Here is a 24,566-nt window from a genome sequence, read left to right as displayed (position 1 = left end):
AGGGCGTTTTAAAAGGTAATTAAGGTGAAATATGGTCTTGAGGGTAGGGCCTGAATCCAACATGACTGGTATGGTCATAAGACAAAGACACACCAGATTCGCACAGTGAGAGGGTGGCCTTCTGTGAGCCAAGGAGACAGGCCAAACACCTTGATCTTAGACCTCAGACTTGTGAGAAAATAAAGTTCTATTTTTTAAGCCACTCAATCTGTGGTATTTTGTATGGCAGCCTGAGCAAACTAATATAACCCAGATAGGCCACAGGCCTTAGAGCATTTTTAGGCTGGAGTTAGCTAGTTCATGGTCCAGATTTACTAGAAGAAGACATGGAGTTTATGAGTAATCTGCAGTATTTGTAAAAGACTAAGGGAAATGTTCAAAATATAGTCTAACTAAAATTCCAGTTTCATTGCTTTGGGGTGGAATGACATCAAGTCAATATGGCAACATCAGCTACTTCACATTTATCGAAAGCTTTACTTGGCAATATGCATTTTTTGATTAATTTAAAATAAGAAAATTATTTGTTGTTTAATAAATCGATTTGTTTGGAAGTAAAAACTCAGGCTTTTTGATGGAGAGGAGGTTGAATGGAAATCACTGCTTGAGCTCCCAATTCCTTTTTTTAAGTCTTCCAAGGCCCATGCTGTTTAATCCTCTTCAAATTGCTAGAGCCCTTTCAGGGGTGAGCTGAGCAAATTATATTGCTTTAGTCATTTGTCACATCAGGGGTGTCGTGAGCCATTGTTTTCAAATCTAGGAGTATCACTGACATTTGCTAGATGCTAAGTATCTGGTTATTTTCCTGAAAGTCAGAGAAATTTTAAGTGAAAATGATCCTCAGTGTATTAGTCAGGGTTCTGCAGAGAAACCAAACCAATAGGAGATTAGATAGATTTTAACAGATATGTATTTTTAGATATATATATATATATACATATATTTTTTATTATGAAGGATTACCTCTGGAGCCAAGAAGTCCCACTATCTGCCAGCCGCCTGCAAGCTAGAGAGGCCCAGGAAAGCGGGTGGTAGTTCTAGCCCAACCCAAAGGCCTAAAAACCAAGGAGCCTTTGGTTTAAGCCAATGGTGTAAGTCCCAGTCTGAGTTCCCAGGAGCACGGATTTCTTAGGGCAGGAGAAAATGATGCCCCAGCTCAAGAAGAGAGAGCAAATTCATCCTTCCTCTGCCTTTTTGTCCTATTCAGGCCTTCAGTGGATTAGATTATATCCATCTGCATCGATAAGGGAAATTTACTTAGTCTACCAATTGAAACGGTAGTCTGGGAGACAACTTAATAGACACAACTAGAAATCTGAACATCCTTTAGCCTAGCTAACTTGACACATAAAATTAAGCATCACATCCAAATAACAAAGTATCAAGATAGCTTAATTCAATAGGTGGATGGACCTAGCTCATTAATCTAAATAAAATAAAAATTTTAAAAATGAAAATAAAGAAGCCACAGCACCCAGTGCAGATGTTAGGGTATCAAGTGCCTTCAATAGAATGTATCTGAAAGTTTGAAAAACAGTACTTTAAGCAGAAATGTATTTCATTCAAAAAATAATAGCAAGAACACACACTTAATATTAAGACTGGAGGTTTATTAAATGCTTTATCATAAAATATTAAGCCCACACTATTACAATACACAGGCTTGATGTTCTAACAAGTAACACTGTGCCTCAATCCAGGGAAGTTCGTGATGCCAATACAAGGTGGAATTGTGGGGAATTACGAATACAGAGATATCTTCCTTTTCCTCTTCTACAACTGCAATACTGATGTTCAGAAATGTTTACACATTGAGAAAAACTTGTAAAATTTCCTGAGTGTTCCATTAAACAATTTTTTAAAATTAGGTTACCCTAATGGGAAACATGAAAATTTCCTGGTGGAAAATCTATTTTAATATTTATTATCTTCAATAACTGAGAACCATAATCCTAAATATTTATTATACCATAAGAAAGTCTTTGGAATTATCATAAGGCTTTCTAGAACAAGATAAATTTCAAGGCAACGTACCAAGGACTAAATTTTCTTCAACCACCAACTTAGTGATATGCAAAGATAAAAGAAATGTCAAGGTTAGCTGATTTTCTTCCAAATAGCAGGAACTAAGAAATATTAGGGGAAAACAAGGATGTAGGAATGAGTGGATATTAGATGAGGAGAGAGATGGCTAGGGAAAGGTACTGAGACTAGTTAGCATTTACTAGCATATATTTTCATTCATTAGTCAACATTTTCTTCGTATATAATTATTTCAAGATAGCACTTCTAAACACTAAATTGGTTCATTCATTTTTCAAGTCAGTTGCAAAGAAATTTCAATCCAGAATATCTAAAGTTAAAGCTAAGAGCATTTTGATACTTACCCCTAAGAATATCTGGCATTCTCAGCCATAGCTCTTGAATACATGGTTTCTTAATAAAATATCACTAAAATAGAACTGATGTTGAAAAAGTATAACCTACCGAGAGCTCAGGGTACTAGTCACAACCAACTTTACCAATTCATATCAGTTACTCACACAGAACTAAACAAATTTAACCAATTCAATTATTTAGCTTGAACAGAAGCCAGATATTTTGCCTTTTAAATAATTCAACCAATCCTAAAGCAACTTTTCAGAAAATGACACCTAAGATTTGCATTGAATTTATACTTCCAGTCCACACTTTGGTACCCTGGCTTTTCTAAACTAGACACTTTGCTCTATGTGTGATCATCGATGAAAGAATTTTAAAGTAAAGAAAAGGAACTTTAATTTGGATGGAAGTATTTTGTATTCATATTAATAAAAGAGACCATGCTTTCAGAAAAAATAAAATTATATGTAGTATACAGAGTACTGCAATCATAAGTAATCCAAACATATAACCATCTCCATTACACAGTTAAGCATCCAGGTCTAATATACTACAAACCATTTGATTTAAAAAGGCTTGTAACCAAAATTTTAACAAAGAAACACCAGTGAAAATAGGTTTAAAATATATATCCTTGTAAGATAACATATGTTTTCCACATTAAAACCTTGTTTCAGAAGTTCCCCGCTTCAAGTTGTTACTCAAAAACTCATCATGTTCAAAACTCAAATTATTGTGAGATCTTGAGATCATAAGAAGCTTCTCTTTATTAGTAAAGTCTTTCTTGATTGCAGCTTGGGGCACAAGCAGCCTCTCCATTGGGTCCTCTTTGTTCTCTAGTTTCATATATCCTTTGCTGTTGCTTCGATCCAACCGAGGCCAGCTTGGATGTTTTCGTTGTTCTGCCTGAACGGTTAACGTGGAGTGACCCCGCTCTAAGTCTAAGGATTTTGAGTGTGATGAGAGCAAATGTAAGGATGTGTTGGAACCAAACTGTCTTCTAGCAGCCCCAGGAGACAAGAGCTGTCCAGCTCCAGGTCCAAGGGCCACAGAGGACTTGTACTGACTTGACAACGACTCCCCAACAGAATTATTCCTTGGGAGCATCAGACCAACTGGCTGGAAGGGCTGGCTGGGATTGGGCAAAGGGACCATAAGGGAGTCCATTGACAAATTCCTTGACCTACTTTTGAGGTTATCACCATCCTCAGTGATGTTATCTATACTGGGCTCATCAATCACACAGTTATTAAGTTTGATCACAGGTAATGTAAAAGCGCTGATGGACGATGACACAATTGACTTGGTTTCACATTTCTTAGGGCCACTGGTTTTATCATCAGTTGTCTTGGAAGGAGGTGGATAGAGGCCACAAACAGAGGCAGAGCTGTCAGAGAGCAAAGGTGGCACAAGATGCCCCAAACTCTTACTTTCATTCACCACAAGCTCATCCTCCTCGACAGAGCTGTCCATCCGAAAACTGCTCCTGAAACCTGAGAAAGAAGCAATGGTATTTGCTGCCAGTCTCGAAGCACAGGAGTTCCCATTCTGCTTTACTTCTGTTTCTCCCATTAAACCAGTGTAGATGCCATTCATGTGTTTTTGCTCCTTGATTCTCAGAGTGTGGATGTCGATGACTGTGGAATAGATGTCCCTCATGTGTATGATTTTGGTTTCTTTGTCACGGTTCTCGTGAAGAATGGCATTAGCACAGATGAAAATGAAAATGCCAATCCCCATTGTGAAAGGGCCAAGCATTTTCATTTTATCAGAATGCAAATGTTGCTCAAAGAAGCGAACCACCACACCGCCTTGGTTCCGGATGACCTGAGTTTCGTTTGTTGACAATGTTGTCTCAGCATTGATAAAATGTTCTTTTTGAGGCCAATATCCAAGGACTGCCATTGCAATTCCTACAATGGAGATAAGGACTCCTAAAATGAGGAAAAAACCAGATGGGGAATAAAGCCGGATTTTGCCTCGAACAACCACAACATCGGCCCGAGGTCGACGCCTGACTGGTTTCTTCTCCTGGGCAGCAGGCGACGGGCTAAGGTTGACATGATGCTGTGATCTGGCAGAGTCTTGCCTTTTCAAGGCGGCCAGGCCAGTTATCACTCCACCAGTTGCTATCATAGCTCGGTCTTTTATTCTGGAAAGAAGAGAAAAAGATGATAAATCTATGTTCTGAGGTACGCTCATCATTTCAGCAAGTGTTTCTATATTTTTGTTGTTGCTGTTTCATGTAATGCGATAGGGCAGAAGAATGTATTTTTAATCAACATAATTTGGGTAGAAGTTTTACTGACTAATATAAAATTCTAGAGATTTCCTTTTTTGGCTAAATTAGTGTTTCTATTATTAAGGAAATGTGAGCTCAAGGTACATTTTCCTTAAGTAACTTTATCAGTTAAAATTATATTTTATTGCCTAAAATTATAAAACGGTTTACTGGTCACAAGATACACATATTCTCTTTTGTTTCTCTCTCTCTCTCACACACACACACACACACACGCACAAACACACACCCCATCCTTCATTATCTATTATTTTAAAGAAATGAAAATATCCAAAACACCTAATAGGCCCCAAACAAACCTTAGGTTTACAAATAGAATACATTCCATCAGCTCACAGTTCTAAGATTACTCTTACAAAAGTCACCCATGAACTCTCAACTATCAAATTTAATTTCTCCTGCTCAATTCTCATCTTCCTGATTGCTCTGTTTCCATGATATTTCCTGATCCCTCCTTTCTTGAAACTCGCTCTTGTCCAGCTTTTTGATGATACTGTGTCTTCATGACTCTTTCCTGACCTCACTATTTCGATTTTGGCTTATTTTTCCTCACCTAAAAGTAGACAAGCTTCCCCCAAGTGTCCTGTCCGTGGCCATCTTCTCTTTATGCTGTCCCTTCACATTCATATTCCTTCCTACACCTTCCACTATTTCCTTAATGCTAATGAGTCCCAAGTCTGTATTATGAACTGTAGCCTGAGTTTTAGTTTCACATTTCCAGCTCCCCACTGGGGAACATGTTTACATACAGTCTTGCTTCTCCAGCAAAGTTGAGGTCCCCCTCAATCCCATACCACACAGGGGTGGACTCACCTTCTACCCTACCACTTGACTTGTCTGACTCTTTCAATGGCCTCAGTTCTTGTGCTTGACTCTTCATAGTTTTCTTTAAGTCCTCCTTTTCTTCTGCCTCTTATCTTCTAATCAGGTTCTAAATCCTAAAAATTTTCACTATAGAATGTCTCTCAATTCTACTCCTTCATTCCCATCCTGCTCTTCCCTGCTTAGTGCTGCTCTTAGTAACACTTACCAGACTATTATAATAACCTCCCAACTGGTCTTCCAAACTCCATTTCTCTTCCTCCGCAATCAAGCTTAGACTAATTATCTAAAAATATGGTTCTGAAGTTGTTTAAAGAGTGGAAGAATAGATAAAATATTTCTCACTACTCACCAAAGTTTTAATCTGGGTTTTCAGACCCATGGAATTTAGCTTCATCTCCAACCACTCTCTTCCAGTTACATAGAACTAATACCCAACCATACTGCCTATACTCCATACAGTGTTTCTGAGACTTCGTTAATAATGCTTCATCTGTCTAGATCCTCCTTTACCTGTTTCGCATATTTCACATATTATCCTCTGGCTAATCTATAAAGCTAATATTCCATGTCTTTATAAAGCCTTCTCTGGCTAAGCAAATCCCACATGAGTTCATGCCTCAAAGCATTTTAGTAAATTTCCTATGGCACTCACCATATTACAGTGTCTTAGTTCTTCCACTACTTGTGGTCAAACATCAAGTTTAACTCTCATTTTTGTTACCAGAAATATTTGATATAATACCGTACACATAGTTAGTGTCAAGAAATATTTGCTAAAATGCTCAGTATGGGAATAATATTTCTCCTGAGATTTCTGTATAACCACAGGATTACTATATTAACTTTCTTAGTTTAAAATTTGAACAAATGTAATGCCAAAACAAAAAGCAACATTTTGTGAGTTGGTAAAATATTTGTCATTACTTGTAATGAATACTTCTCAAGCTGCCAAATCTGGTAGTAGAAAACAGAGAATATTTTAAGACCCGCAAGGTCTCTGGCAAATTTCTACAAGAGTTTCTTCATGGTATCAAATTCTGTCTTGTGAAATCAAGCTCTCCTTTTGGATTTCTATTTATGATTTCTGAATTGTGTTTAAATAATGTGGTGGTGGATGGTACCTACAGTTTTAGTTAGCTGAACAAGCTGGTGAATAAATCCAGCCTTCATTGGAATTACAGCTTGGATTAAAATAGTTGAATGTTGGAAGAACAAACCATAATCTAACCCACAGCTCTAGCCTATGGAGTTTATCAAAGTATGCACACTACAACTGAGGATATCCACTAAACCTTGGGTAAAAGAAGGCTTGTCCATCTATGTTTTCTTGAACCAAATACTAGTTTGGGTGTTTGAAAAAAATGCTTAGATTAGATAGCAGCCTTCTAACTCAGTTATTTCCATTTAGGAGGATAAGGATTTAGTCTGAAATCTTTCTGAATAGAATGAAAACAAGGGCAAAAGGTTTGCAACTGGTTTAAAAGCAACTACGGTGACTTCCCACTCCATATTACATTCCTAATCCTCCCCAACTTGTTCAAACATTGTCTCCTTATGATGCCATTTTCTGTTCCTGAAGTTGATAGAGGAAAAGGGGCTGGAAGAGAAAAAAAAATATTTTGAGAAATACAGATGAAGAGAGGAAGGTGGAAAAGAGCAGTGAGGGACTGGGTTCTTTGAGGAAGCAGCAAAGCTTGTTAGGACAAGAAGAAAAAGCACAGGCTGGATAACAGTGTGACTGAGAGGAGGAAAGACACCTGAAGGAGTACAGAAATTAAGTCCAGAATGAGGGGAAAATAAAAGCTCACAGACCACCCTGACCAGCCAGACAGAGGTACCAAGACACCCAAGGATCAGCAAGTTCAGGTTGGATGTCAATGTCCTCCCTCAATTCCAATCAAAACAATTCAACACTAAATGAGCTTCTTTCAGGACTCAGCCCCAAACTGACCCTAAAGGAAAAGCAAAAGTGGGCATACTCAGTCACTGCTTCAAAGAGCTTGAAAGCTAATGAAGGGGCTGGTATATCTACATAGAACAGAATGTGGTAACCCCTAGAATAAAAGTTTCAATCAGGTAGGATTTTTACAGCAGGGTTCATGCAGATGAGAGCATTCTAACATTCATCAGAGTGAAAAAAGCAAGCGAAAGGCATTTCAGATAAGGTCAAGAAAGAAAGGCTGGGGACAGAGCTCTGGCCAGCCTCAGCACCCGGGGAGCACAGCACCCCGGGAGGGACCCAGGCTGGGCTAGAGAGACGGAGGGCCAGGTCTTCAAAGGTAGCAGTAGTCATTCCCAAATGCTGGAATGCTAGACTCGTGCTCAGTGGAGTTAGAGGAAGATGCAAGGTACATTTGTTGTCGTCTTAGGAAAATTAATCTCAACTTGTACATGAGGGATTGATATTGGAAAACCATAGTTCAGTTCAGTTCAGTCACTCAGTCGTGTCCAACTCTTTGTGACCCCCATGGACTGCAACATGCCAGGCCTCCCTGTCCATCACCAACTGCTGGAGTTTACTCAAACTCATGTCCATTGAGTTGGTGATGCCATCCAGCCATCTCATCCTCTGTCGTTCCCTTCTCCTCCTGCCCTCAATCCCTCCCAGCATCAGGGTCTTTTCCAATGAGTCAGCTCTTCACATCAGGTGGCCAAAGTATTGGAGTTTCAGCTTCAGCATCAGTCCTTCCAATGAACACCCAGGACTGATCTCCTTTAGGATGGACTGGTTGGATCTCCTTGCAGTCCAAGGGACTCTCAAGAGTCTTCTCCAAAACCACAGTTCAAAAGCATCAATTCTTCGGGGCTCAGCTTTCCTCATAGTCCAACACTCACATCCATACATGACCACTGGACAAACCATAGAAACCTAGTGAAACTGTAAAATCTAGAAGCAGTGAATACACAGGCTTCAGCAGCTTCAAACTGCACTGTCAACTTGATCCAAAGTATTCAGCATACACACAATAGTCTAAGTCTCCTTGTTTATTTATTCTGCAAAGCCACATCTCCTCCATTCTGCATTTTACCACTTTTTTTTGGCTGGAGGTGAAGGGATGGGAGAATAGGGATCCTGTAAACTACAGTCTTCTTACCATAACAAGTCATAGCATCCTTCTAGGTTTTAATAATAATAATAGTAATAATAGTTAACACACTGGTCACAGTCAGGCACCATTCTAAATGTTTTGGTACAAGAACATATTTATTATCACAGCAGTTCTGGAAGTGGAGACAATGATTATGGTCTCTATTTTGCAGATGAGAAAACTAAGACTCAGAGAGCCTAGGTAAGTTGCCTAAGGTCGCACAGCTCAGAGGTGTCCACGAAGCCTGTGCTGTTACAGAATTTGAGATGACATGGCCCTCCACATTTGCTGTCACTTGAGGTCTTCTTTACCTGCCCATTTTCCTTATTTTGATTCCTGTTTCTATCAGAACACCAGGCCCTAAAGAATGCTTTGTACCTTTAGAACAGTGATTGCACACTCAGCTCCTCAGTTGTGTCCTTCTCTTTGCAAGCCCATGGACGGCCCACCAAGGCTCCTCTGTCCATGGAATTTTCCAGGCAAGAATACTGGAATGGGTTGCCATAGCCCTCTCCAGGGGATCTTCCCAACCCATGGATGGAACTGTATCTCCTGCATTGGCAGGATTCTTTACCACTATGCCACCTAGGAAGCCCCCTTTAGAACAGTGACTATGAACCAACTGACTTCCATTTCCATTTTTATCGGGAATAAATGAGAGTGAAGGTGTATCCTTGGGTGAGCATTGACCTCTCACATCTGTCTAGATCCCTTTCTGCCTATGAAGGAGCAGACTCAGAACAAACCAATTACCACCCCAACTCTCCTCCTTTCTCTACAATCCTGGATAGAGTAGGGCTGGGACTTTTCTCAAAGATCCAAGTGAAGAAGTTTCCTACAATGAATTTCACTTTGTTAACCTGGGCACAGAGTTTTTTTTATCCATGCCTCTGGATCCAAGGCTTCACCCAAACTTCTGAAACCTGGATTACCCCCTGTGATATTCCACTGGAGACCTCCTCCTAGGTGGGCATTTTATATTTATATAGATATTCATTCAAGTAACTAGTAAAAACTGGTATCTGGTACTATAGTAGATATAGGACTCAAAATATGCATCCTGGCCTGAAGAATATAATGATTAGCAGATATTTTTTAGGCAGTAATTCAACTAGTTATTTTAAATGAGTCCAACAAGAAAGTCAGCTACACTCAGTGCTTCCATATTCTCCCAAGAGATGTGATTTTGTGAAATGACAAGCTGACAGATATTCTTGTGTAAATAACCCAAAACAACAACAAAAAAATTAGTTTGGGTTAACTTTTAGCTATATATAAATTATCCTATTTTTCATTCTCAGTGTTCATAAATCAGTTACAATTTTGCTAGCAAAACTGCTAGCTATCAGGGTCAGCAGCTTCAACTTCACACAACATGCTTGCTTTTTCACTGTGCAAACCAGGATGCTACTGGGCCATCTCCAGGCCTTTGCGATCATACCCATTCATTGGAGATCTCAGAAATCATCAGTAGGAATTCAATTTTATTGGCTACCTTTCTCACTAGAGACGCAGACTCTTGCATTGTTTCAGGGACTCCATTACCGTCTACTCATCACCTTGAGCTCATATCCTCTCCAGACCATTTTTATTCTACACATCTCAGTCAAAAGCTCTTTCTCCTTGACAAAGAAAATTTCTGCCTGTGTGTTACATATCAACACTACACCATCTCATCTAACCATCAGATTTATCCTTTCCTATTCTTGCTCTGATTGTAATTTTAAAAACCTTATTTTTGTTGTCCTTTACTCTTTTTGTTTTTTTTACAAGTTTAAGCACATCCTAGCATTTGCTTTTCACAGCCCTAAATCCTGTTTTTAATATTTACGCCGTCATAGAATTTTATTCTTGTACACTTAAGTCTTCTGCTGACCATACTGACCTACTATTTTGACCACACATGAGCCTACTATCGACCAGACGTGACTCTAGATACATTCACATGCTTATATCTGAGGTAATGGTAAGTAACTAGATTTGGAGAGTTAAAAGCTTTAGAAGACTCTGAATCCGGACTTTCCTTCTAGCCAACTAAGAACCAAGAATGTTGTCTAAGATCCAACAATGAAATAGCAGAAAATAAGACTGTAATTCAAGTTTTCCGACTCCAAGTCCAATGTTCATTCTTGGTTAGGTGCCCTTTCTTCTATTATTTTTCATGCTATCTTCCAATGCCTCACACAGTATCTAGAATGTAATAAGTGCTCAGCAAGTTTATCTGTCAACTGTAAACTGCCTTGATGAAAGCTTAAATACAACTGAAATATGCTGGGTACTAGGGACACAAAGATAATAACACTCAGTCCCTGATTTCACAGAGTATGGAGTCCAGTGGGAACGCAAAGTATACATTTAAAATTGAATGAATGAATGAACAGTTCTGATGGAGTTATAACAGAATGCTCCTCCATACTATCTGGAGGAATCAGGGAGGCTTCCAAGAAGCAGCAGCAGGTCATGGACACCTGCTGCATCAGTAGGAGTTTGCCGCACAGATTCAAAGTCATCATTATTTCTCACTGTTTCACAAGGGTCCTTGCTCCATGGTATTTCTTCATCTTCTCAGCTGAAGTCTGCCTATTATTTTAAGTATACTTGATATCGCCTTACTTTTTTGTTTGAATTTTTATTCTTATCTCAAGGCTTAACAAGTTGCCAGACGGTGAGGCTATCTGCCAAAGGGAAGTAAAAATTAATCTATGCCTTCAGGACCAAACAAAAGCATTATATAAAAACCCCATGTGGTATCCACAAATGTGACAGATGGAAATATTTTCTGTTCAAGCTAGAACAGTTTTAGGACTTTCTTCCCTGTAGAGACATTTGAAACTTTTTTAGAAGAGTATTTCTAATCTACATACTTCCTAGAGCTGAAAGAGAAAATGCCTATGGGTGACTGATAGCTCAATCATATTAAAGTTTAAAAAATAAGGATAGAATAGAAATCATTTTTTAATGTGTAGCATAATGGTTTTGCACATGGGCCTTGAAATCAGAAAGACAAGAGTTCACATTCTTGCTTCATCACTTGATAGCCATGCAACTTTGGGCATGTTGTTTTAAACTTTTCCTACATTGGTTCCTCCATGTGTAAAATGACAAAATCTATCCTGAATACAGAGGATACAGTACACTGGTGGCAGAAGACCTGAGGGAACTTGAATCCCTACATATCGCTTAATCTGTCTGTAATGAGGGAGACCTGGGTTCGACCCTTGGGGTGGGAAGATCCCCTGGAGGAGGGCATGGCAACCTACTCCAGTATTCTTGCCTGGAGAACCCCCATGGACAGAGGAGTCTGGCAGGTTCATAAGGTTGCAAAGAGTCGGACATGGCTGAGCGACTATCCTTGAAAAACTGGTTCATCTTCTTGGGGCCTCAGTTTCCTTGCCTGTAAAATGAGGCTAATACTGATAGGGTTGTTAATAGGCAGAGGAAATAATACAGCTCAGTGTCTGGGAGCTAAGGTCTACATCAGTGACAGCATCTGTGTCTGACTTTAAGATCTTCTTAGGGATAAAGCTAAGTTTATATATATATATATATATATATATATGTGTGTGTGTGTGTATACACACACACACACAGACACACTTACACATGCATAGGCTTCCCTGGTGGCTCAGATGGTAAAAAATCTGTCTGCAATGTGGGAGACCTGGGTTCAATCCCTGGGTTGGGAAGATCCCCTGGAAGAAGGCATGACAACCCATTCCAGTATTCTTGCCTGGAGAATCCCCACGGACAAAGGAGCCTGGCGGGCTACAGTTCATAGGGTTGCAGAGTTGGACATGGCTAAGAGACTAAACACAGCATATGTGTATATATATATATATATATATATATATATATATATAACTGTCCACTATAGTGTTATTTAAAGTAACTTCTCAATAAACAGTAGCTATTATTATTGACTCTTTGTTCAATATTATTAATCCTTTCATTGCTCAGGTAGGCAAACTAAAAACATATTTTAATATATTGAGTTAAATAATTAGTGATCGGTCACTGTACATGGGAAGGAAATTATGACTGCAAGTTTGTTCTGGGATTTACAGTCAAAAACTATCTGAGTGGAGTCTGTGTATTTTAGTGGCAGAAGCATTAATAATTTGGTAGTTGCAAGAAGAGTTGAGTATATATGAGAGAAACAGGTGGGAAATATACAACCAGAAGAATAAAGCATGATTTCCTTTTTCAATTCATTCTATTTGTTGAGATTTAGAGATACGTCTGTGTCAAAAAATAATATTAGCAAGGATAAAAACAAAGTAGACAAACCCAAACCAGTTCATCTGATATTTTTACTTATTTAATGATGCAATTAAATCAAATGCCTGAGTAATCTGATCAATTCTGCAAGCACCATTCTGTTCCCACTGGGACACCTGAACATAAAACAGATTGAAAATGAAGAATATGGGGTGGGAATATGAGAACCAGGGAAGATATTGCTAGAAAGTGAAAATGTAAGAAATGTGAATTTTGTGACAAGAAGTTTAAGCTGTGATTTTATGTACATTCTGAAGACCTTTGCTGGTCTGCCCTGGTTTCTTTATACTTAGTATAGTTCAACTTCCACATGAATGCTGGAACTAAGGGCATATACAGAATTTTTTTTAATAATTATCAACAAAATACCCAGCTATTAAAGATAAAATGTCACTTTATGGTCAAGTACCTTCTAAACATACAGAAAATGCTAAGAATGTAGAATGCACTTGGAAATCTATATGTATTCTTTGTTACTGATGCTTCCATAACCTGCTGGCCTGACAAACTATAAACTATGGACCTAACCCAATTATGAGCTGTGTAACAATGACATGGGACAATTCTCTCCAAGCACTACAAGCCAGGAAGCCCACAGAACACAAGAATCTTGAGGAGGCCAAATAATAGCCCCATAATGAGCTGTTAGGTAAAACCCTGCGGAGAGCCAGTGGGAGACATTTTCTGCAGGAACAGAAGATATCAGAAACTATTTTCCCCAAAGTAGAAATATACTTCTCACCCTGGACCCCAGTTCTTCAAATCTGAACATGTTTTACAAGGATTGTAATGACCCATGTTCACCGCACTTCCTGGCAGGTGTGAACCTGGAATTGGTGTAAAGAAGCTATCACTAAAGAAGTCACAAACGTAACTAAGGTGCAGAAAATTAGCTGAGATATGACTGGAAAAAGTGCTTAAGTATCTAAATCACAAACTGGACCTGTTATATGGATCCCTCCTCTGCAGGAGAGCATACCTGGTAACTTCACTTACAGGTAGCGTGACCATGCTTTTGAAGACAGTTTTGGAAAGTGAGACTCTAAGTAGTAGTAATGTCCTTTCCAGTGATTTTAAATGCCTGGAAAATCCAAACACGGCTTGATATTCCTATGGGATGAGGGGGAAAGTTACAGTGCACTAGGAAGTTTCAATTCCAGTTGCTCCACTTTGAAGCCAGTATCTTGTGTACATCTATCAGCTTTGTGTGTGACAAAGGTGTGCCAATACCATTAACAAGGCAAAAGGTTTTACCTTCTTCTCTACTGTAAAGAAGGAACATCTCTCACCAGAGCAAAAACACCATTTAAATTAGAGGTGAGCCATGTCATCCTTCGGGCTTCCCAGGTGGCGCTAGTGGTAAAGAATTCACCTGCCAACGCAGGAGACAAAAGAGACGCAGGTTCCATCCCTGGGTCGGGAAGATCCCCTGGAGGAGGGCATGGCAACCCACTCCAGTATTCTTGCCTGGAGAATCCCATGGACAGAGAAGCCTGGCAGGCTGCAATGTATGGGGTCACAAAGAGTCGGACACACATGTCATCTTTTTAATCCTCAATAACAAGATAGTACATCAAATTTCAGTAGCTCTAAGCTACGTAGCATTTTTAAAACCCTAGAAAAACACTAAGGAATAGCTCAAAGTCCATCACTCCCTCTAGAGAACTTACTTATTTTTCCCATTAGTAAAATCGGAGCAGGAATGCTTTTCAGGCAAGATAGAAAGTGGTATGAAGAGAGGCCTTGTGAGGGATGGCAAGATCACACTCCTCTTGACTCACACACACACACAAAGCAATCTATTATGCCTGGAAATACAAAAGTCCTTCAGCATTTAGAGGATATCTAACCAGGAAGGGTTAATTTTGAATTCACACTGAATCTGCTTCTGTGATTTGATCCCTAATCTAGCCACTTTTGTTACTGTAGACTTACATCATGGCTTGCCTCAGGGAGACAGCCTGACCCTGCCCACCCGTGAAGGATTGTTTGGAAGTGAAACTAACATATCCCCCTGCCTGAGGTTTGCTGCTCTAGGAGTTATCTGCAAGAATTAAATGTGTTTTTTTGTTTGTTTCCTCACCTCCCACCCCTCTCTGATGCATGAAAGAACCATCCAGGCCCTGAAAAGAGGGTTATTTTGAGGCTCTAGCCTGCCATCTTCTCTGTCAGCCGGCTCCCAAATAAAGTCCCTTGGTCTCAAAACATTGTCACAGATTTATTGGCCTATCCTGCGGTGAGCAGAGCAAGACATTTTCCACGGGTCCTTTAGAGAAACACTGCTAAAGGTGTGTGTGTCAGACGCTCAGTCATGTCTGACTCTTCGCGACCCCATGGACTGCAGCCGGCCAGGTTCTTCTGTCCATGGGATTCTCCAGGCAAGAATACTGGAGTGGGTTGCCATTCCCTTCTCCAGGGGATCTTCCCAACCCTGGGATCAAACCCACGTCTCCCACACTGTGGGCAGATTCTGTACCATCTGAGCCACCAGGGAAGCCTCTGCTAATGGTAAATGTATTTAAAGAAAAGGAGAAAAAAACCAGAAGGCAGTGGGGATGCATGTAACTATTTCTATTTTCGTTTTCTTCCCCCTCTTCTCCTACTTGTACAGGTTGGTGGCAGGCAGCAAGGGGAATTGGGGAAAACAGATTTTGAAGCTTCCAGCTTCAAAAAGTACTCGGTGCCCAATCTGTCTTTCTCTCATCTTCTTTATTTGGGAACTACTTGTGCTCAAGGTATTATAAAAACCCCACAGTACAAAGTAAAGAGGAAATCTCTCCCACTCCTGGTTTCTCTAGTTCCCCTTCCCAGAGGTAAGCCCAGTGTTGGATTTCTCACACCACCTTCCATAGAAGGGGGAGAATTTTTTCTCATTTGGTTTTTTAGAATTGATTTAGACAAGCTGTTCATATACCAAAGAAATCAGCTCTCTAGTAGTGATACGGTGGCAACCATAGTTAATTTATATATTTTACTTTTTTGGATTATATCTTTAAGCAAATAAAAAATTTCAGTTGTAGTGGCTAATCTTATCGGACATGACTGAGCGACTAACACACACAACACACACACACACACACAACCTTATCGGTATGTTGATTCATGGCCTTGAGGCAGGAGGTAGATGCCCCCCCACCCCCACCCCAGGGTAAAGCAGTTGGAGATTCATTCCCTGTGGAGGAAGCTCCAGGGTAAGGATGAAAGTGGAAGTGAAGTCACTCAGTCGTGTCCGATTCTTTGCGACCCCATGGACTGTAGCCGACCAGGCTTCTCCATCCGTGGGATTTTCCAGGCAAGAGTACTGGAGTGGGTTACCATTTCCTTCTCCAGGAGATCTTCCCGACCCAAGGATTGAACCCAGATCTCCCACACTGCAGGCAGACGCTTTACCGTCTGAGCCATAGCAGGACAGTTAAGGGAGGCGGCTGGGCCTTGCCCAGACCACATATCTCTCATTCTCAAGTCAGAAGAGCCCCCTGACCACACATGCAGAAAGGCTCCTTGTTGGTCAAAGGGGCGTGATGTCAAGAGACGCATGCACACACAGGAGGATGCTGAGATATACCAAATATGGACAGAGCCGTGCTATGCTCAGGCACTCAGTCGTCTCTGACTCCGTGACCCCGTGGATGGCAGCCCGCCAGGCTCCTCTGCCCAGGGGGACTCTCCAGCAAGAACACTGGAGTGGGTTGCCATGCCCTCCTCCAGGGGATCTTCCCAACCCAGGGATGGAACCCAGGTCTCCCGCATTGCAGGTGGATTCTTTATCGACTGAGCCACCAAGGAAGCCCAGATATGGGCTGTGAACCAGGCAAACCAAAATGACTGGCCAAAGAAAAGTCAGAAGAAACGCCCCATATAAGTGATTTAAACTTCCATGAGGGCACGTCTCTCCCTCTGTGTGTGAGTCCACCCGTGTCCTGTGTGTCTATCCACATGCACTATCCTCTCTTTTCCTCCTAATAAATTCTTGCTTCACTACTTTCCTCCCTTGTGGAAATTCTTTTCTGAAGGACCAGGGCCCTTGTCACTGACCACTGGTCTAGTGGCTAGGATCTGGTGCTGTCTCCAACACAACCCAGTCTCAATCTCTGCCTGGAAAGCTAAGCTCCACTTCAAGCCATGGCAGGTCAAGGCCACCTGCGATCAGCCTCATATAATTATTAGAAAGATCTTCAAGATTAGATTATATTTTAAAAATTTCCCATATTTTCTTTCAATAATTCTGTGTTCCAATTTTCTTCCATTTTAATTTTCTAATGTATCTGGAATTTCTTTTTGTGTAAGAACTGAGATAAAGATCTACTTTGTTGAACAAGTAACCAATCTCTCCTTCCTTAGTTTAAAATGTTACTTCCATCACATATTAATTTCATATATTTGTATTATATACCAAATCTCATGTGCATATGGGTCAATATTAAGACTTACCATTTTGTCCCATTAATTGGTCTATTAATTTGCCAGAACCAAAATGATTTAATTAGCATTTGTATTAAAGTGTATATTTGAATATTTGATAAGATTAGCCCATTCTCATTCTGCTTAGCCAAAAGTTTCTTGTCTATTATTACATATTTTATGTTGCCTATGAACTTATGAATTTGATTTTTAAAAATCTGGTTAGTATTTTTATGGGATCATGCCAGAGGAAACTTGGCATTATTATATCACTGCAGCATTTTATCTAAAAAGTTTTATGTCATAGCTTTTATAAACATTGATCTTTCTTATCTTTCATTCCTTTTTATTTCTTGGAAATTTTGTCACTGGATTTCTGTTGCAAATTGCTATGTTTTCTGTCAGTATCATTTCTATTTTCAGGTAGCTGTTTGGATGTAGGAAGCCTACTGATTTTTGTACATTAATTTTGAACTAAGCTACTTCTACTGAACTTGCTCACTTATTAATAAAAAAGAAAAAACTTTCCAGTTCATTCTCTCAGGTGTTCTAGAAATATAATTATATCATCCAGATATATTTTAGCTTCCCTTTCCCCAAGTTTAAATCTTCACTCAGTCATGTCTGACTCTATGCAACCCCATGGACTATAGCCCACCAGGCTCCTCTGTCCATAGAATTCTCTAGGAAAGAATACTGGAGGGCATAACCATTCCCTTCTCCAAGGGTCTTCCCAACCCAGGGATCAAACCCAGGTCTCCTGCACTGCAGGTGGGCTCTTTACCATCTGAACCACCAGAGAAGCCCAAGTTTAAATTTAAAATTGCTATCATGGGCTTCCCTGGTGGCTCAGAGGTTAAAGCGTCTGCCTGCAATGCTGGAGACCTGGGTTCGATCCCTGGGTCAGGAAGATCCCCTGGAGAAGGAACTGGCAACCCACTCCAGCATTCTCGCCTGGAGAATCCCATGGACGGAGGAGCCTGGTGGGCTACAGTCCACGGGGTTGCAAAGAGTCAGACACGACTAAGCAACTTCACTTCCTACCTATATCCCCTACCACCCAGAGAGCAAAGGCAAACAAGTACACAACAGGATAAGTGGACATCCTTGCCTCTCTCTGGTCTACTGAATGGGAACAACCCCTGTTTTCACCATTGAAGAATCACCAATAGATACTTATTTTACTGAGAGTTTCTACCTAGAATTCCAGGAGACAAAATTAATGGATTTGGAGCTGCTGCTAGAGAAGAGAGACAGAGAAAATGGGCAAAAGGCAGAAAAGAAGGAAGAGGGAAAGGTGGGAAAGTGGCAGAGGAGAAATGTACTGGGGGAGAAAACTGTGGATTAGTATTGCAAACATTAACTACATGAAGGCATAAACAACTCCCGTATATTTCCTTAAAGTCCTTACTTCTTTTCATCTCTTTAAAAAAAAAACATTCATATAAGGACTGGACTTGTCCTCCAAGGGTTGCTGGGATGACTGAATCGTCCACAAATCCTGGCTCTAAACAGATTAGCTAAAAAGGGAAAAACTGAGAAGAATGATAGACTAAATGAAATGTCAGGAATATGAAAAAGACTGGAAAGAATGCTTAGCAGTAAAAATGATTCAAGAGAGACCTAACCTAAAATCAACGAGGCATAACACCGTGTTTCTAAAAACATTATACATAAGCATTATGCTTTTCTACAGGGGCAGGGCATTTTGGGATCATGCCTGAAATATTTTTAGCTTCAACTATCTGTTATACTTTTGAATGGTTTGCTTCATTGGTAGTTTCCTGTGAGAGATAGCAATCCAAGAGGAAAATGGACAGAAGACACTCACAGTCAATTCACAGAAGAAAAAATTCAAATGTCCAGTTAACAACTGAAAAGGGCAGTGGGACGGAGGAACTGAGAGAGTAGGATTGAGGTGTATGTCACACTCAGTTCAGTTCAGTTCAGTCCAGTCGCTCAGTCGTGTCCGACTCTTTGCAACCCCATGAATTGCAGCACGCCAGGCCTCCCTGTCCATCACCAACTCCCGGAGTTTACTCAAACTCACGCCCATCGAGTTGGTGATGCCATCCAACCATCTCATCCTCTGTCGTCCCCTTCTCCTCCTGCCCCCAATCCCTCCCAGCATCAGGGTCTTTTCCAATGAGTCAGCTCTTCACATCAGGTGGCCAAAGTATTGGAGTTTCAGCTTCAGCATCAGTCCTTCCAATGAACACCCAGGACTGATCTCCTTTAGGATGGACTGGTTGGATGTCCTTGCAGTCCAAGGGACTCTCAAGAGTCTTCTCCAACACCACAGTTCAAAGGCATCAATTCTTTGGCACTTAGCTTTCTTCACAGTCCAACTCTCACATCCATACATGACCACTGGAAAAACCATAGCCTTGATCAGATGGACCTTTGTTGGCAAAGTAATGTCTCTGCTTTTTAATATGCTGTCTAGGTTGGTCATAACTTTCCTTCCAAGGAGTAAGCGTCTTTTAATTTCACGGCTGCAGTCACCATCGCAGTGATTTTGGAGCCCAAAGAAATAAAGTCTGACACTGTTTCCACTGTCTCCCCATCTATTTCCCATGAGGTGACATGGGAAATATTCCCCATGACAGAATGTGGTCCACTGGAGAAGGAAATGGCAAACCACTTCAGTATTCTTGCCTTGAGAACCCCATGAACAGTATGAAAAGGCAAAATGATACGATACTGAAAGAGAGGTCAGTAGGTGCCCAATATGCTACTGGATAGCAGCGGAGAAGTAACTCCAGAAAGAATGAAGAGAAGGAGCCAAAGCAAAAACAATACCCAGTGTGGATGGGACTGGTGATAGAACCAAGGTCCGATGCTGTAAAGAGCAATATTGCTTAGGAACCTGGAATGTTAGGTCCATGAATCAGGGCAAGTTGGAAGTGGTCAAACAGGAGATGGCAAGAGTGAATGTCAACATTCTAGGAATCAGCAAACTAAAATGGACTGGAATGGGTGAATTTAACTCAGATGACAATTATATCTACTACTGTGGGCAGGAATCCCTTAGAAGAAATGGAGTAGCCATCATGGTCAACAAAAGAGTCCAAAATGCAGTACTTGGATGCAATCTCAAAAACGACAGAATGATCTCTGTTCGTTTCCAAGGCAAACCATTCAATATCACGGTAATCCAAGCCTATGCCCCAACCAGTAACACTGAAGAAACTGAAGTTGAACAGTTCTATGAAGACCTACAAGACCTTTTAGAACTAACACCCAAAAAAGATGTCCTTTTAATTATAGGGGATTGGAATGCAAAAGTAGGAAGTCAAGAAACACCTGGAGTAACAGGCAAATTTGGCTTTGGAGTACGGAATGAAGCAGGGCAAAGGCTAATAGAGTTTTGCCAAGAGAACGCACTGGTCATAGGAAACACCCTCTTCCAACAACACAAGAGAAGACTCTACACATGGACATCACCAGATGGTCAACACCGAAATCAGATTGATTATATTCTTTGCAGCCAAAGATGGAGAAGCTCTATACAGTCAGCAAAAACAAGACCGGGAGCTTACTGTGGCTCAGATCATGAACTCCTTCTTGCCAAATTCAGACTTAAACTGAAGAAAGTATATTACACTACCACGTGTCAAATAGACAGCAAGCAGAAAGCGGCTGTATAGCGCAGGGAGCTCAGCCAGTGCTCTGTGATGACCTAGAGGGATGGGATGGTGGGGATGGGAGGGAGGCTCAGAGGGAGCAGATATATGTATGTTACACTGATTCACTCAGTTGTACAGCAGAAACTAACCTAACACTAAAGCAATTATACTCCAATAAAAAAGGGGGGCAACTCAGCAGTAAGCAAAGAAATGCAAACAAAAGCTACTTCAGAAGTAAAGTAGCTAATTGATAAACATGGAAAAAAAAAAGAAAAGAGGGATTAATTATGCCCCTTACTGGTGAGGTGCAAGAAAACAAACTCTAACAAGCTGGCATGAGCAGACACATTGGTATTTTTTTGAGGTTAATATGGGAATGACTTTCCAAAGTTTAAATGTTCATTTTCTTTGTGATGCCCCCCCTTTCACTTCTAAGAAGACATCCTTTAGAAAGACTTGCAGAAGTACATAGAAAATCATGCATTCAGTGCTACAATGATAGAAAATGCTTGGAAACAACTCAAGGCTCATCAACAGAAGATTGTGTGCTGCATCTGTATAATAGAATATTATTCAGATATTCAAAATGATTAATATGGACCAATAAGGAAAAACATTCACATCATATTTTTGAGATTTTATAACAACTGTAAGAGTAAGGTCCTATTTACAGCAAATGTGCAGACATGTGTTTGAATATGCACCGAAGTGATGTGAGAAGCAGCGTCACCGTTAACACGGCTTAAGCCTGAAGAGTGGGGTTGTGGAGAATCTGAAACAGAACACTCACTTTCTGCATATCTAGTTATTCACCTCTGCATGAAGCATGCATTACTTTTATTTCATTTCCATTGTGGGACTCTAATTAAATATAGACCAACAACAACGAAAAAGATCCTGAAATTTGGAAAATAGAGTAAAAGATCTGCTAGATCTTTGCGTAATTCAGTGGACTTGCTAATTTAAAAACAGGTGTAATATAACTTTTGAGGCAAGAATGCAGAGCTTGTAAAAGTAGAAAATGGCTAAAATCACTAAACCGACTAAACCAGAAATTCAGGAATGGAAGGTTTACTTACAGTACATCACAATCTTGAAACACAGAAAACAATTCTACCTTTTCTGGCAACACCTGCATTTACTGGATACAAGGCAATATAAAGGATGAATTAAGTACTGGTATCTGTCTTGAAGAAATTTATAATCTAGAATATTCTCAAGGATAATGCTGTGTATTGTAAAGCAAATCTTTTATCAGGATTGATCAGCTATCTCTGTGCCTGGGTCATCCTAACTTATTCACACAACTCCCTTCTGGCTTTTGGAGGCGGTGTGGTTTGCTTCCTTTGCCCAAAGCTCAGTCCTTGCTCACAGCCTTCAGTTACTCTGACCTCTAGTTTTGATTCAGTTATGCAAATAAGCTTCTTACGGAGAAGTACTCTGAAACTTCAAAATTATTATTCTCATAAAGCATGCAGCCACCAAGGCTGGATGGAGATCTTTAGCTTCATTATGAGAGGGAAACTGGGCTGGGGCTCCGGAAAAGGGTCTTCCACTTAACCTGAGTTACATGCGTCTTCTCCTAAAGATGATGGAGCAAGACTAAACTTTATTTAACTTTCAAACTCTTCAATGAACTCTCTCTTCTGCCCCCTCCATTTACCCTGTTTCATCCTTCATGTGCAGCACAGCTAATGTCTACAGAGACCCATGAGTTACCCCGGTATGTGGGTCTGACTTGGCAGGTCCTTATGGCAGAAGCTGCATGGAAACCATCCATGCACTCAAGGGTTACCTCATACGTGCCTTTCCCATGCGTAATCTAATGTCTCAGACGGTAAAGAATCTGCCTGCAGTGCAAGAGACCCGAGTTCCATCCCTGGATTGGGAAGAACCCTGGGAGAAGGGAATGGCTACCCACTCTAGTATTCTTGCCTGGAGAATCCCACGAATGGAGGAGACTGGTGGGCTACAGTTTACAGGGTCTCAAAAATTCAGACAGGACTGAGTAACTAGTTTATTAATATTTACATTTAACTATTCTTCAAGGCATTAACCTCCCTGGGGCTTATTTAAGATGAGTTTACGCCAAGGTTGGGCTTTCTAATCAGTTCACTTGACTTCAATCTGAGTTTTAAAATGCCTTCAAGGGAGGGAGGCTCCAGAGGGAGGGCACCTATATATATAATTATGACTGATTCGCCTTGTTGTTCACAGAAGCCAACATAACATTGTAAAGGAATTTTCCTCCAGATAAATGAATAAAATGCTTTCAATCTTGATTTTTTTCATCAAAATCAAATACTAGTAGGGTTATAGTGGTAAATTTTCATTTGTGTACTGATTTTATATATATATATATATATATATATTTTTTTTTTCTGTAGTTATATGCTTATACCACAGATTTTATTTATAGCCTCCTGGAGTTTAACCAAACATAGGTTGGCTTATTCTTGTATTGCCTCATTAAATTCTCAATAACTGTGAAAAGCTGTTATCAACATCCCCATTATACCAATGAAGAAAGAATCCAAGAACACATGTAATTTATATGTAAGTTTTGATCCCTGGGTTGGGAAAATGGAAACAGCAATCCATTCCAGTATTCTTGCTTGGGAAATATGGACAGAGGAGCCTGGAAGCTAGCGTCCATGGGGTCACAAAGAATTGGACACAATTTAGCAACTAAACAACTATTTTGTAGGATCTCCAACTTCAGTTCTGACTATACAACTTCTGAAGCCATGACATCACTTCCTGAAGAACTGGTTGTATCTTTAAAACAAAAACAGTGTAGAGAACAGATCACCCAGCTTATTCAGGATTCAGTATCTTTTGCTTTAAACCATTTATTTATAGAGTGTCTGGATTATTTTTTTTATTACTTTTTGAATGATGAAGAGGACTCTTCCTTCTTCTTAAAATCTGTGTAAGATAATGAAATCAAGAAATTAAATAAATCAAATAACATTCCTAATTCTTCCAACTGAACAGACTCTGACCAGAGCTTCAAAGTAAATCTGACATCCTCTGTGCTCTTATCGGGCTGAGCGCCTAGAGCAGGAGGACAAGCAAGTACTGAAAAATGTTCTTGGCACGATGATGCAAGTATTCATGGGGTATGGGGAAGGTCAAAAGGAGATAATGACCTTGGGGTGGGGGAGGAGAAGGAATGAGTAGGAGAGATTTCATAAAGAAGATGACCCTCAAGCTGTCTTAAAAGAAGGGAGGAGCAAAACAAAAAAAAGAAGGGAGGAGCAAAAGCAGAGAGGCAGAGGAATTCCCAGCAGAGGAAACAGTAGGAAGATAAGCCAAAGTGGATTCGCATGAATTCAGACTGGCTGGAAGTTTAGACCCAAGGAGTATCACTTTCTGTCAGCAATTCCCAAGCAGAACACAGAATTCAGTGGTAACATACTTAAGCCTTGCTTGATGGAGACACTAGTCACCATCATAGCTCCCTGCTTGACCCATGATCTCAGATAGTAATTCCTTCTTATAAAAGACTTGAGGACTATGTCCTGCTTAAAAAGTCATTTTAGGATTCATTCAGACTTAAATGGAATAAAGTTGACTAAACTAAACTCTATGGACTTACTGAGATCAAAGTAAATGTTAGTTAAATGGTGACTTTTTAATACTGATGAATCCCAGAAA

At 40.2% G+C, this 24,566-nt stretch overlaps 1 protein-coding gene across 3 annotated transcripts in view; it reads right to left on the bottom strand.

Annotated features, from left to right (window-relative positions):
• Positions 1-1,589: 1,589 nt before the first annotated feature.
• Positions 1,590-24,566, bottom strand: part of TMEM200A (transmembrane protein 200A) — a 79,607-nt gene continuing 56,630 nt past the window's right edge. For all 3 annotated transcript variants that reach the window (XM_043888428.1, XM_043888427.1, XM_043888425.1), the window contains one exon: positions 1,590-4,534. In XM_043888428.1, the coding sequence (XP_043744363.1) occupies positions 3,043-4,518 (1,476 nt within the window). In that variant the 5' untranslated portion in view covers positions 4,519-4,534 and the 3' untranslated portion in view covers positions 1,590-3,042. The remainder of the gene's footprint in view (positions 4,535-24,566) is intronic.

Source organism: Cervus elaphus, chromosome 26 (assembly GCF_910594005.1).
Source record: "Cervus elaphus chromosome 26, mCerEla1.1, whole genome shotgun sequence".
Taxonomy (NCBI): Eukaryota; Metazoa; Chordata; class Mammalia; order Artiodactyla; family Cervidae; genus Cervus; species Cervus elaphus.
This window is presented reverse-complemented; position numbering and strand designations above follow the sequence as displayed.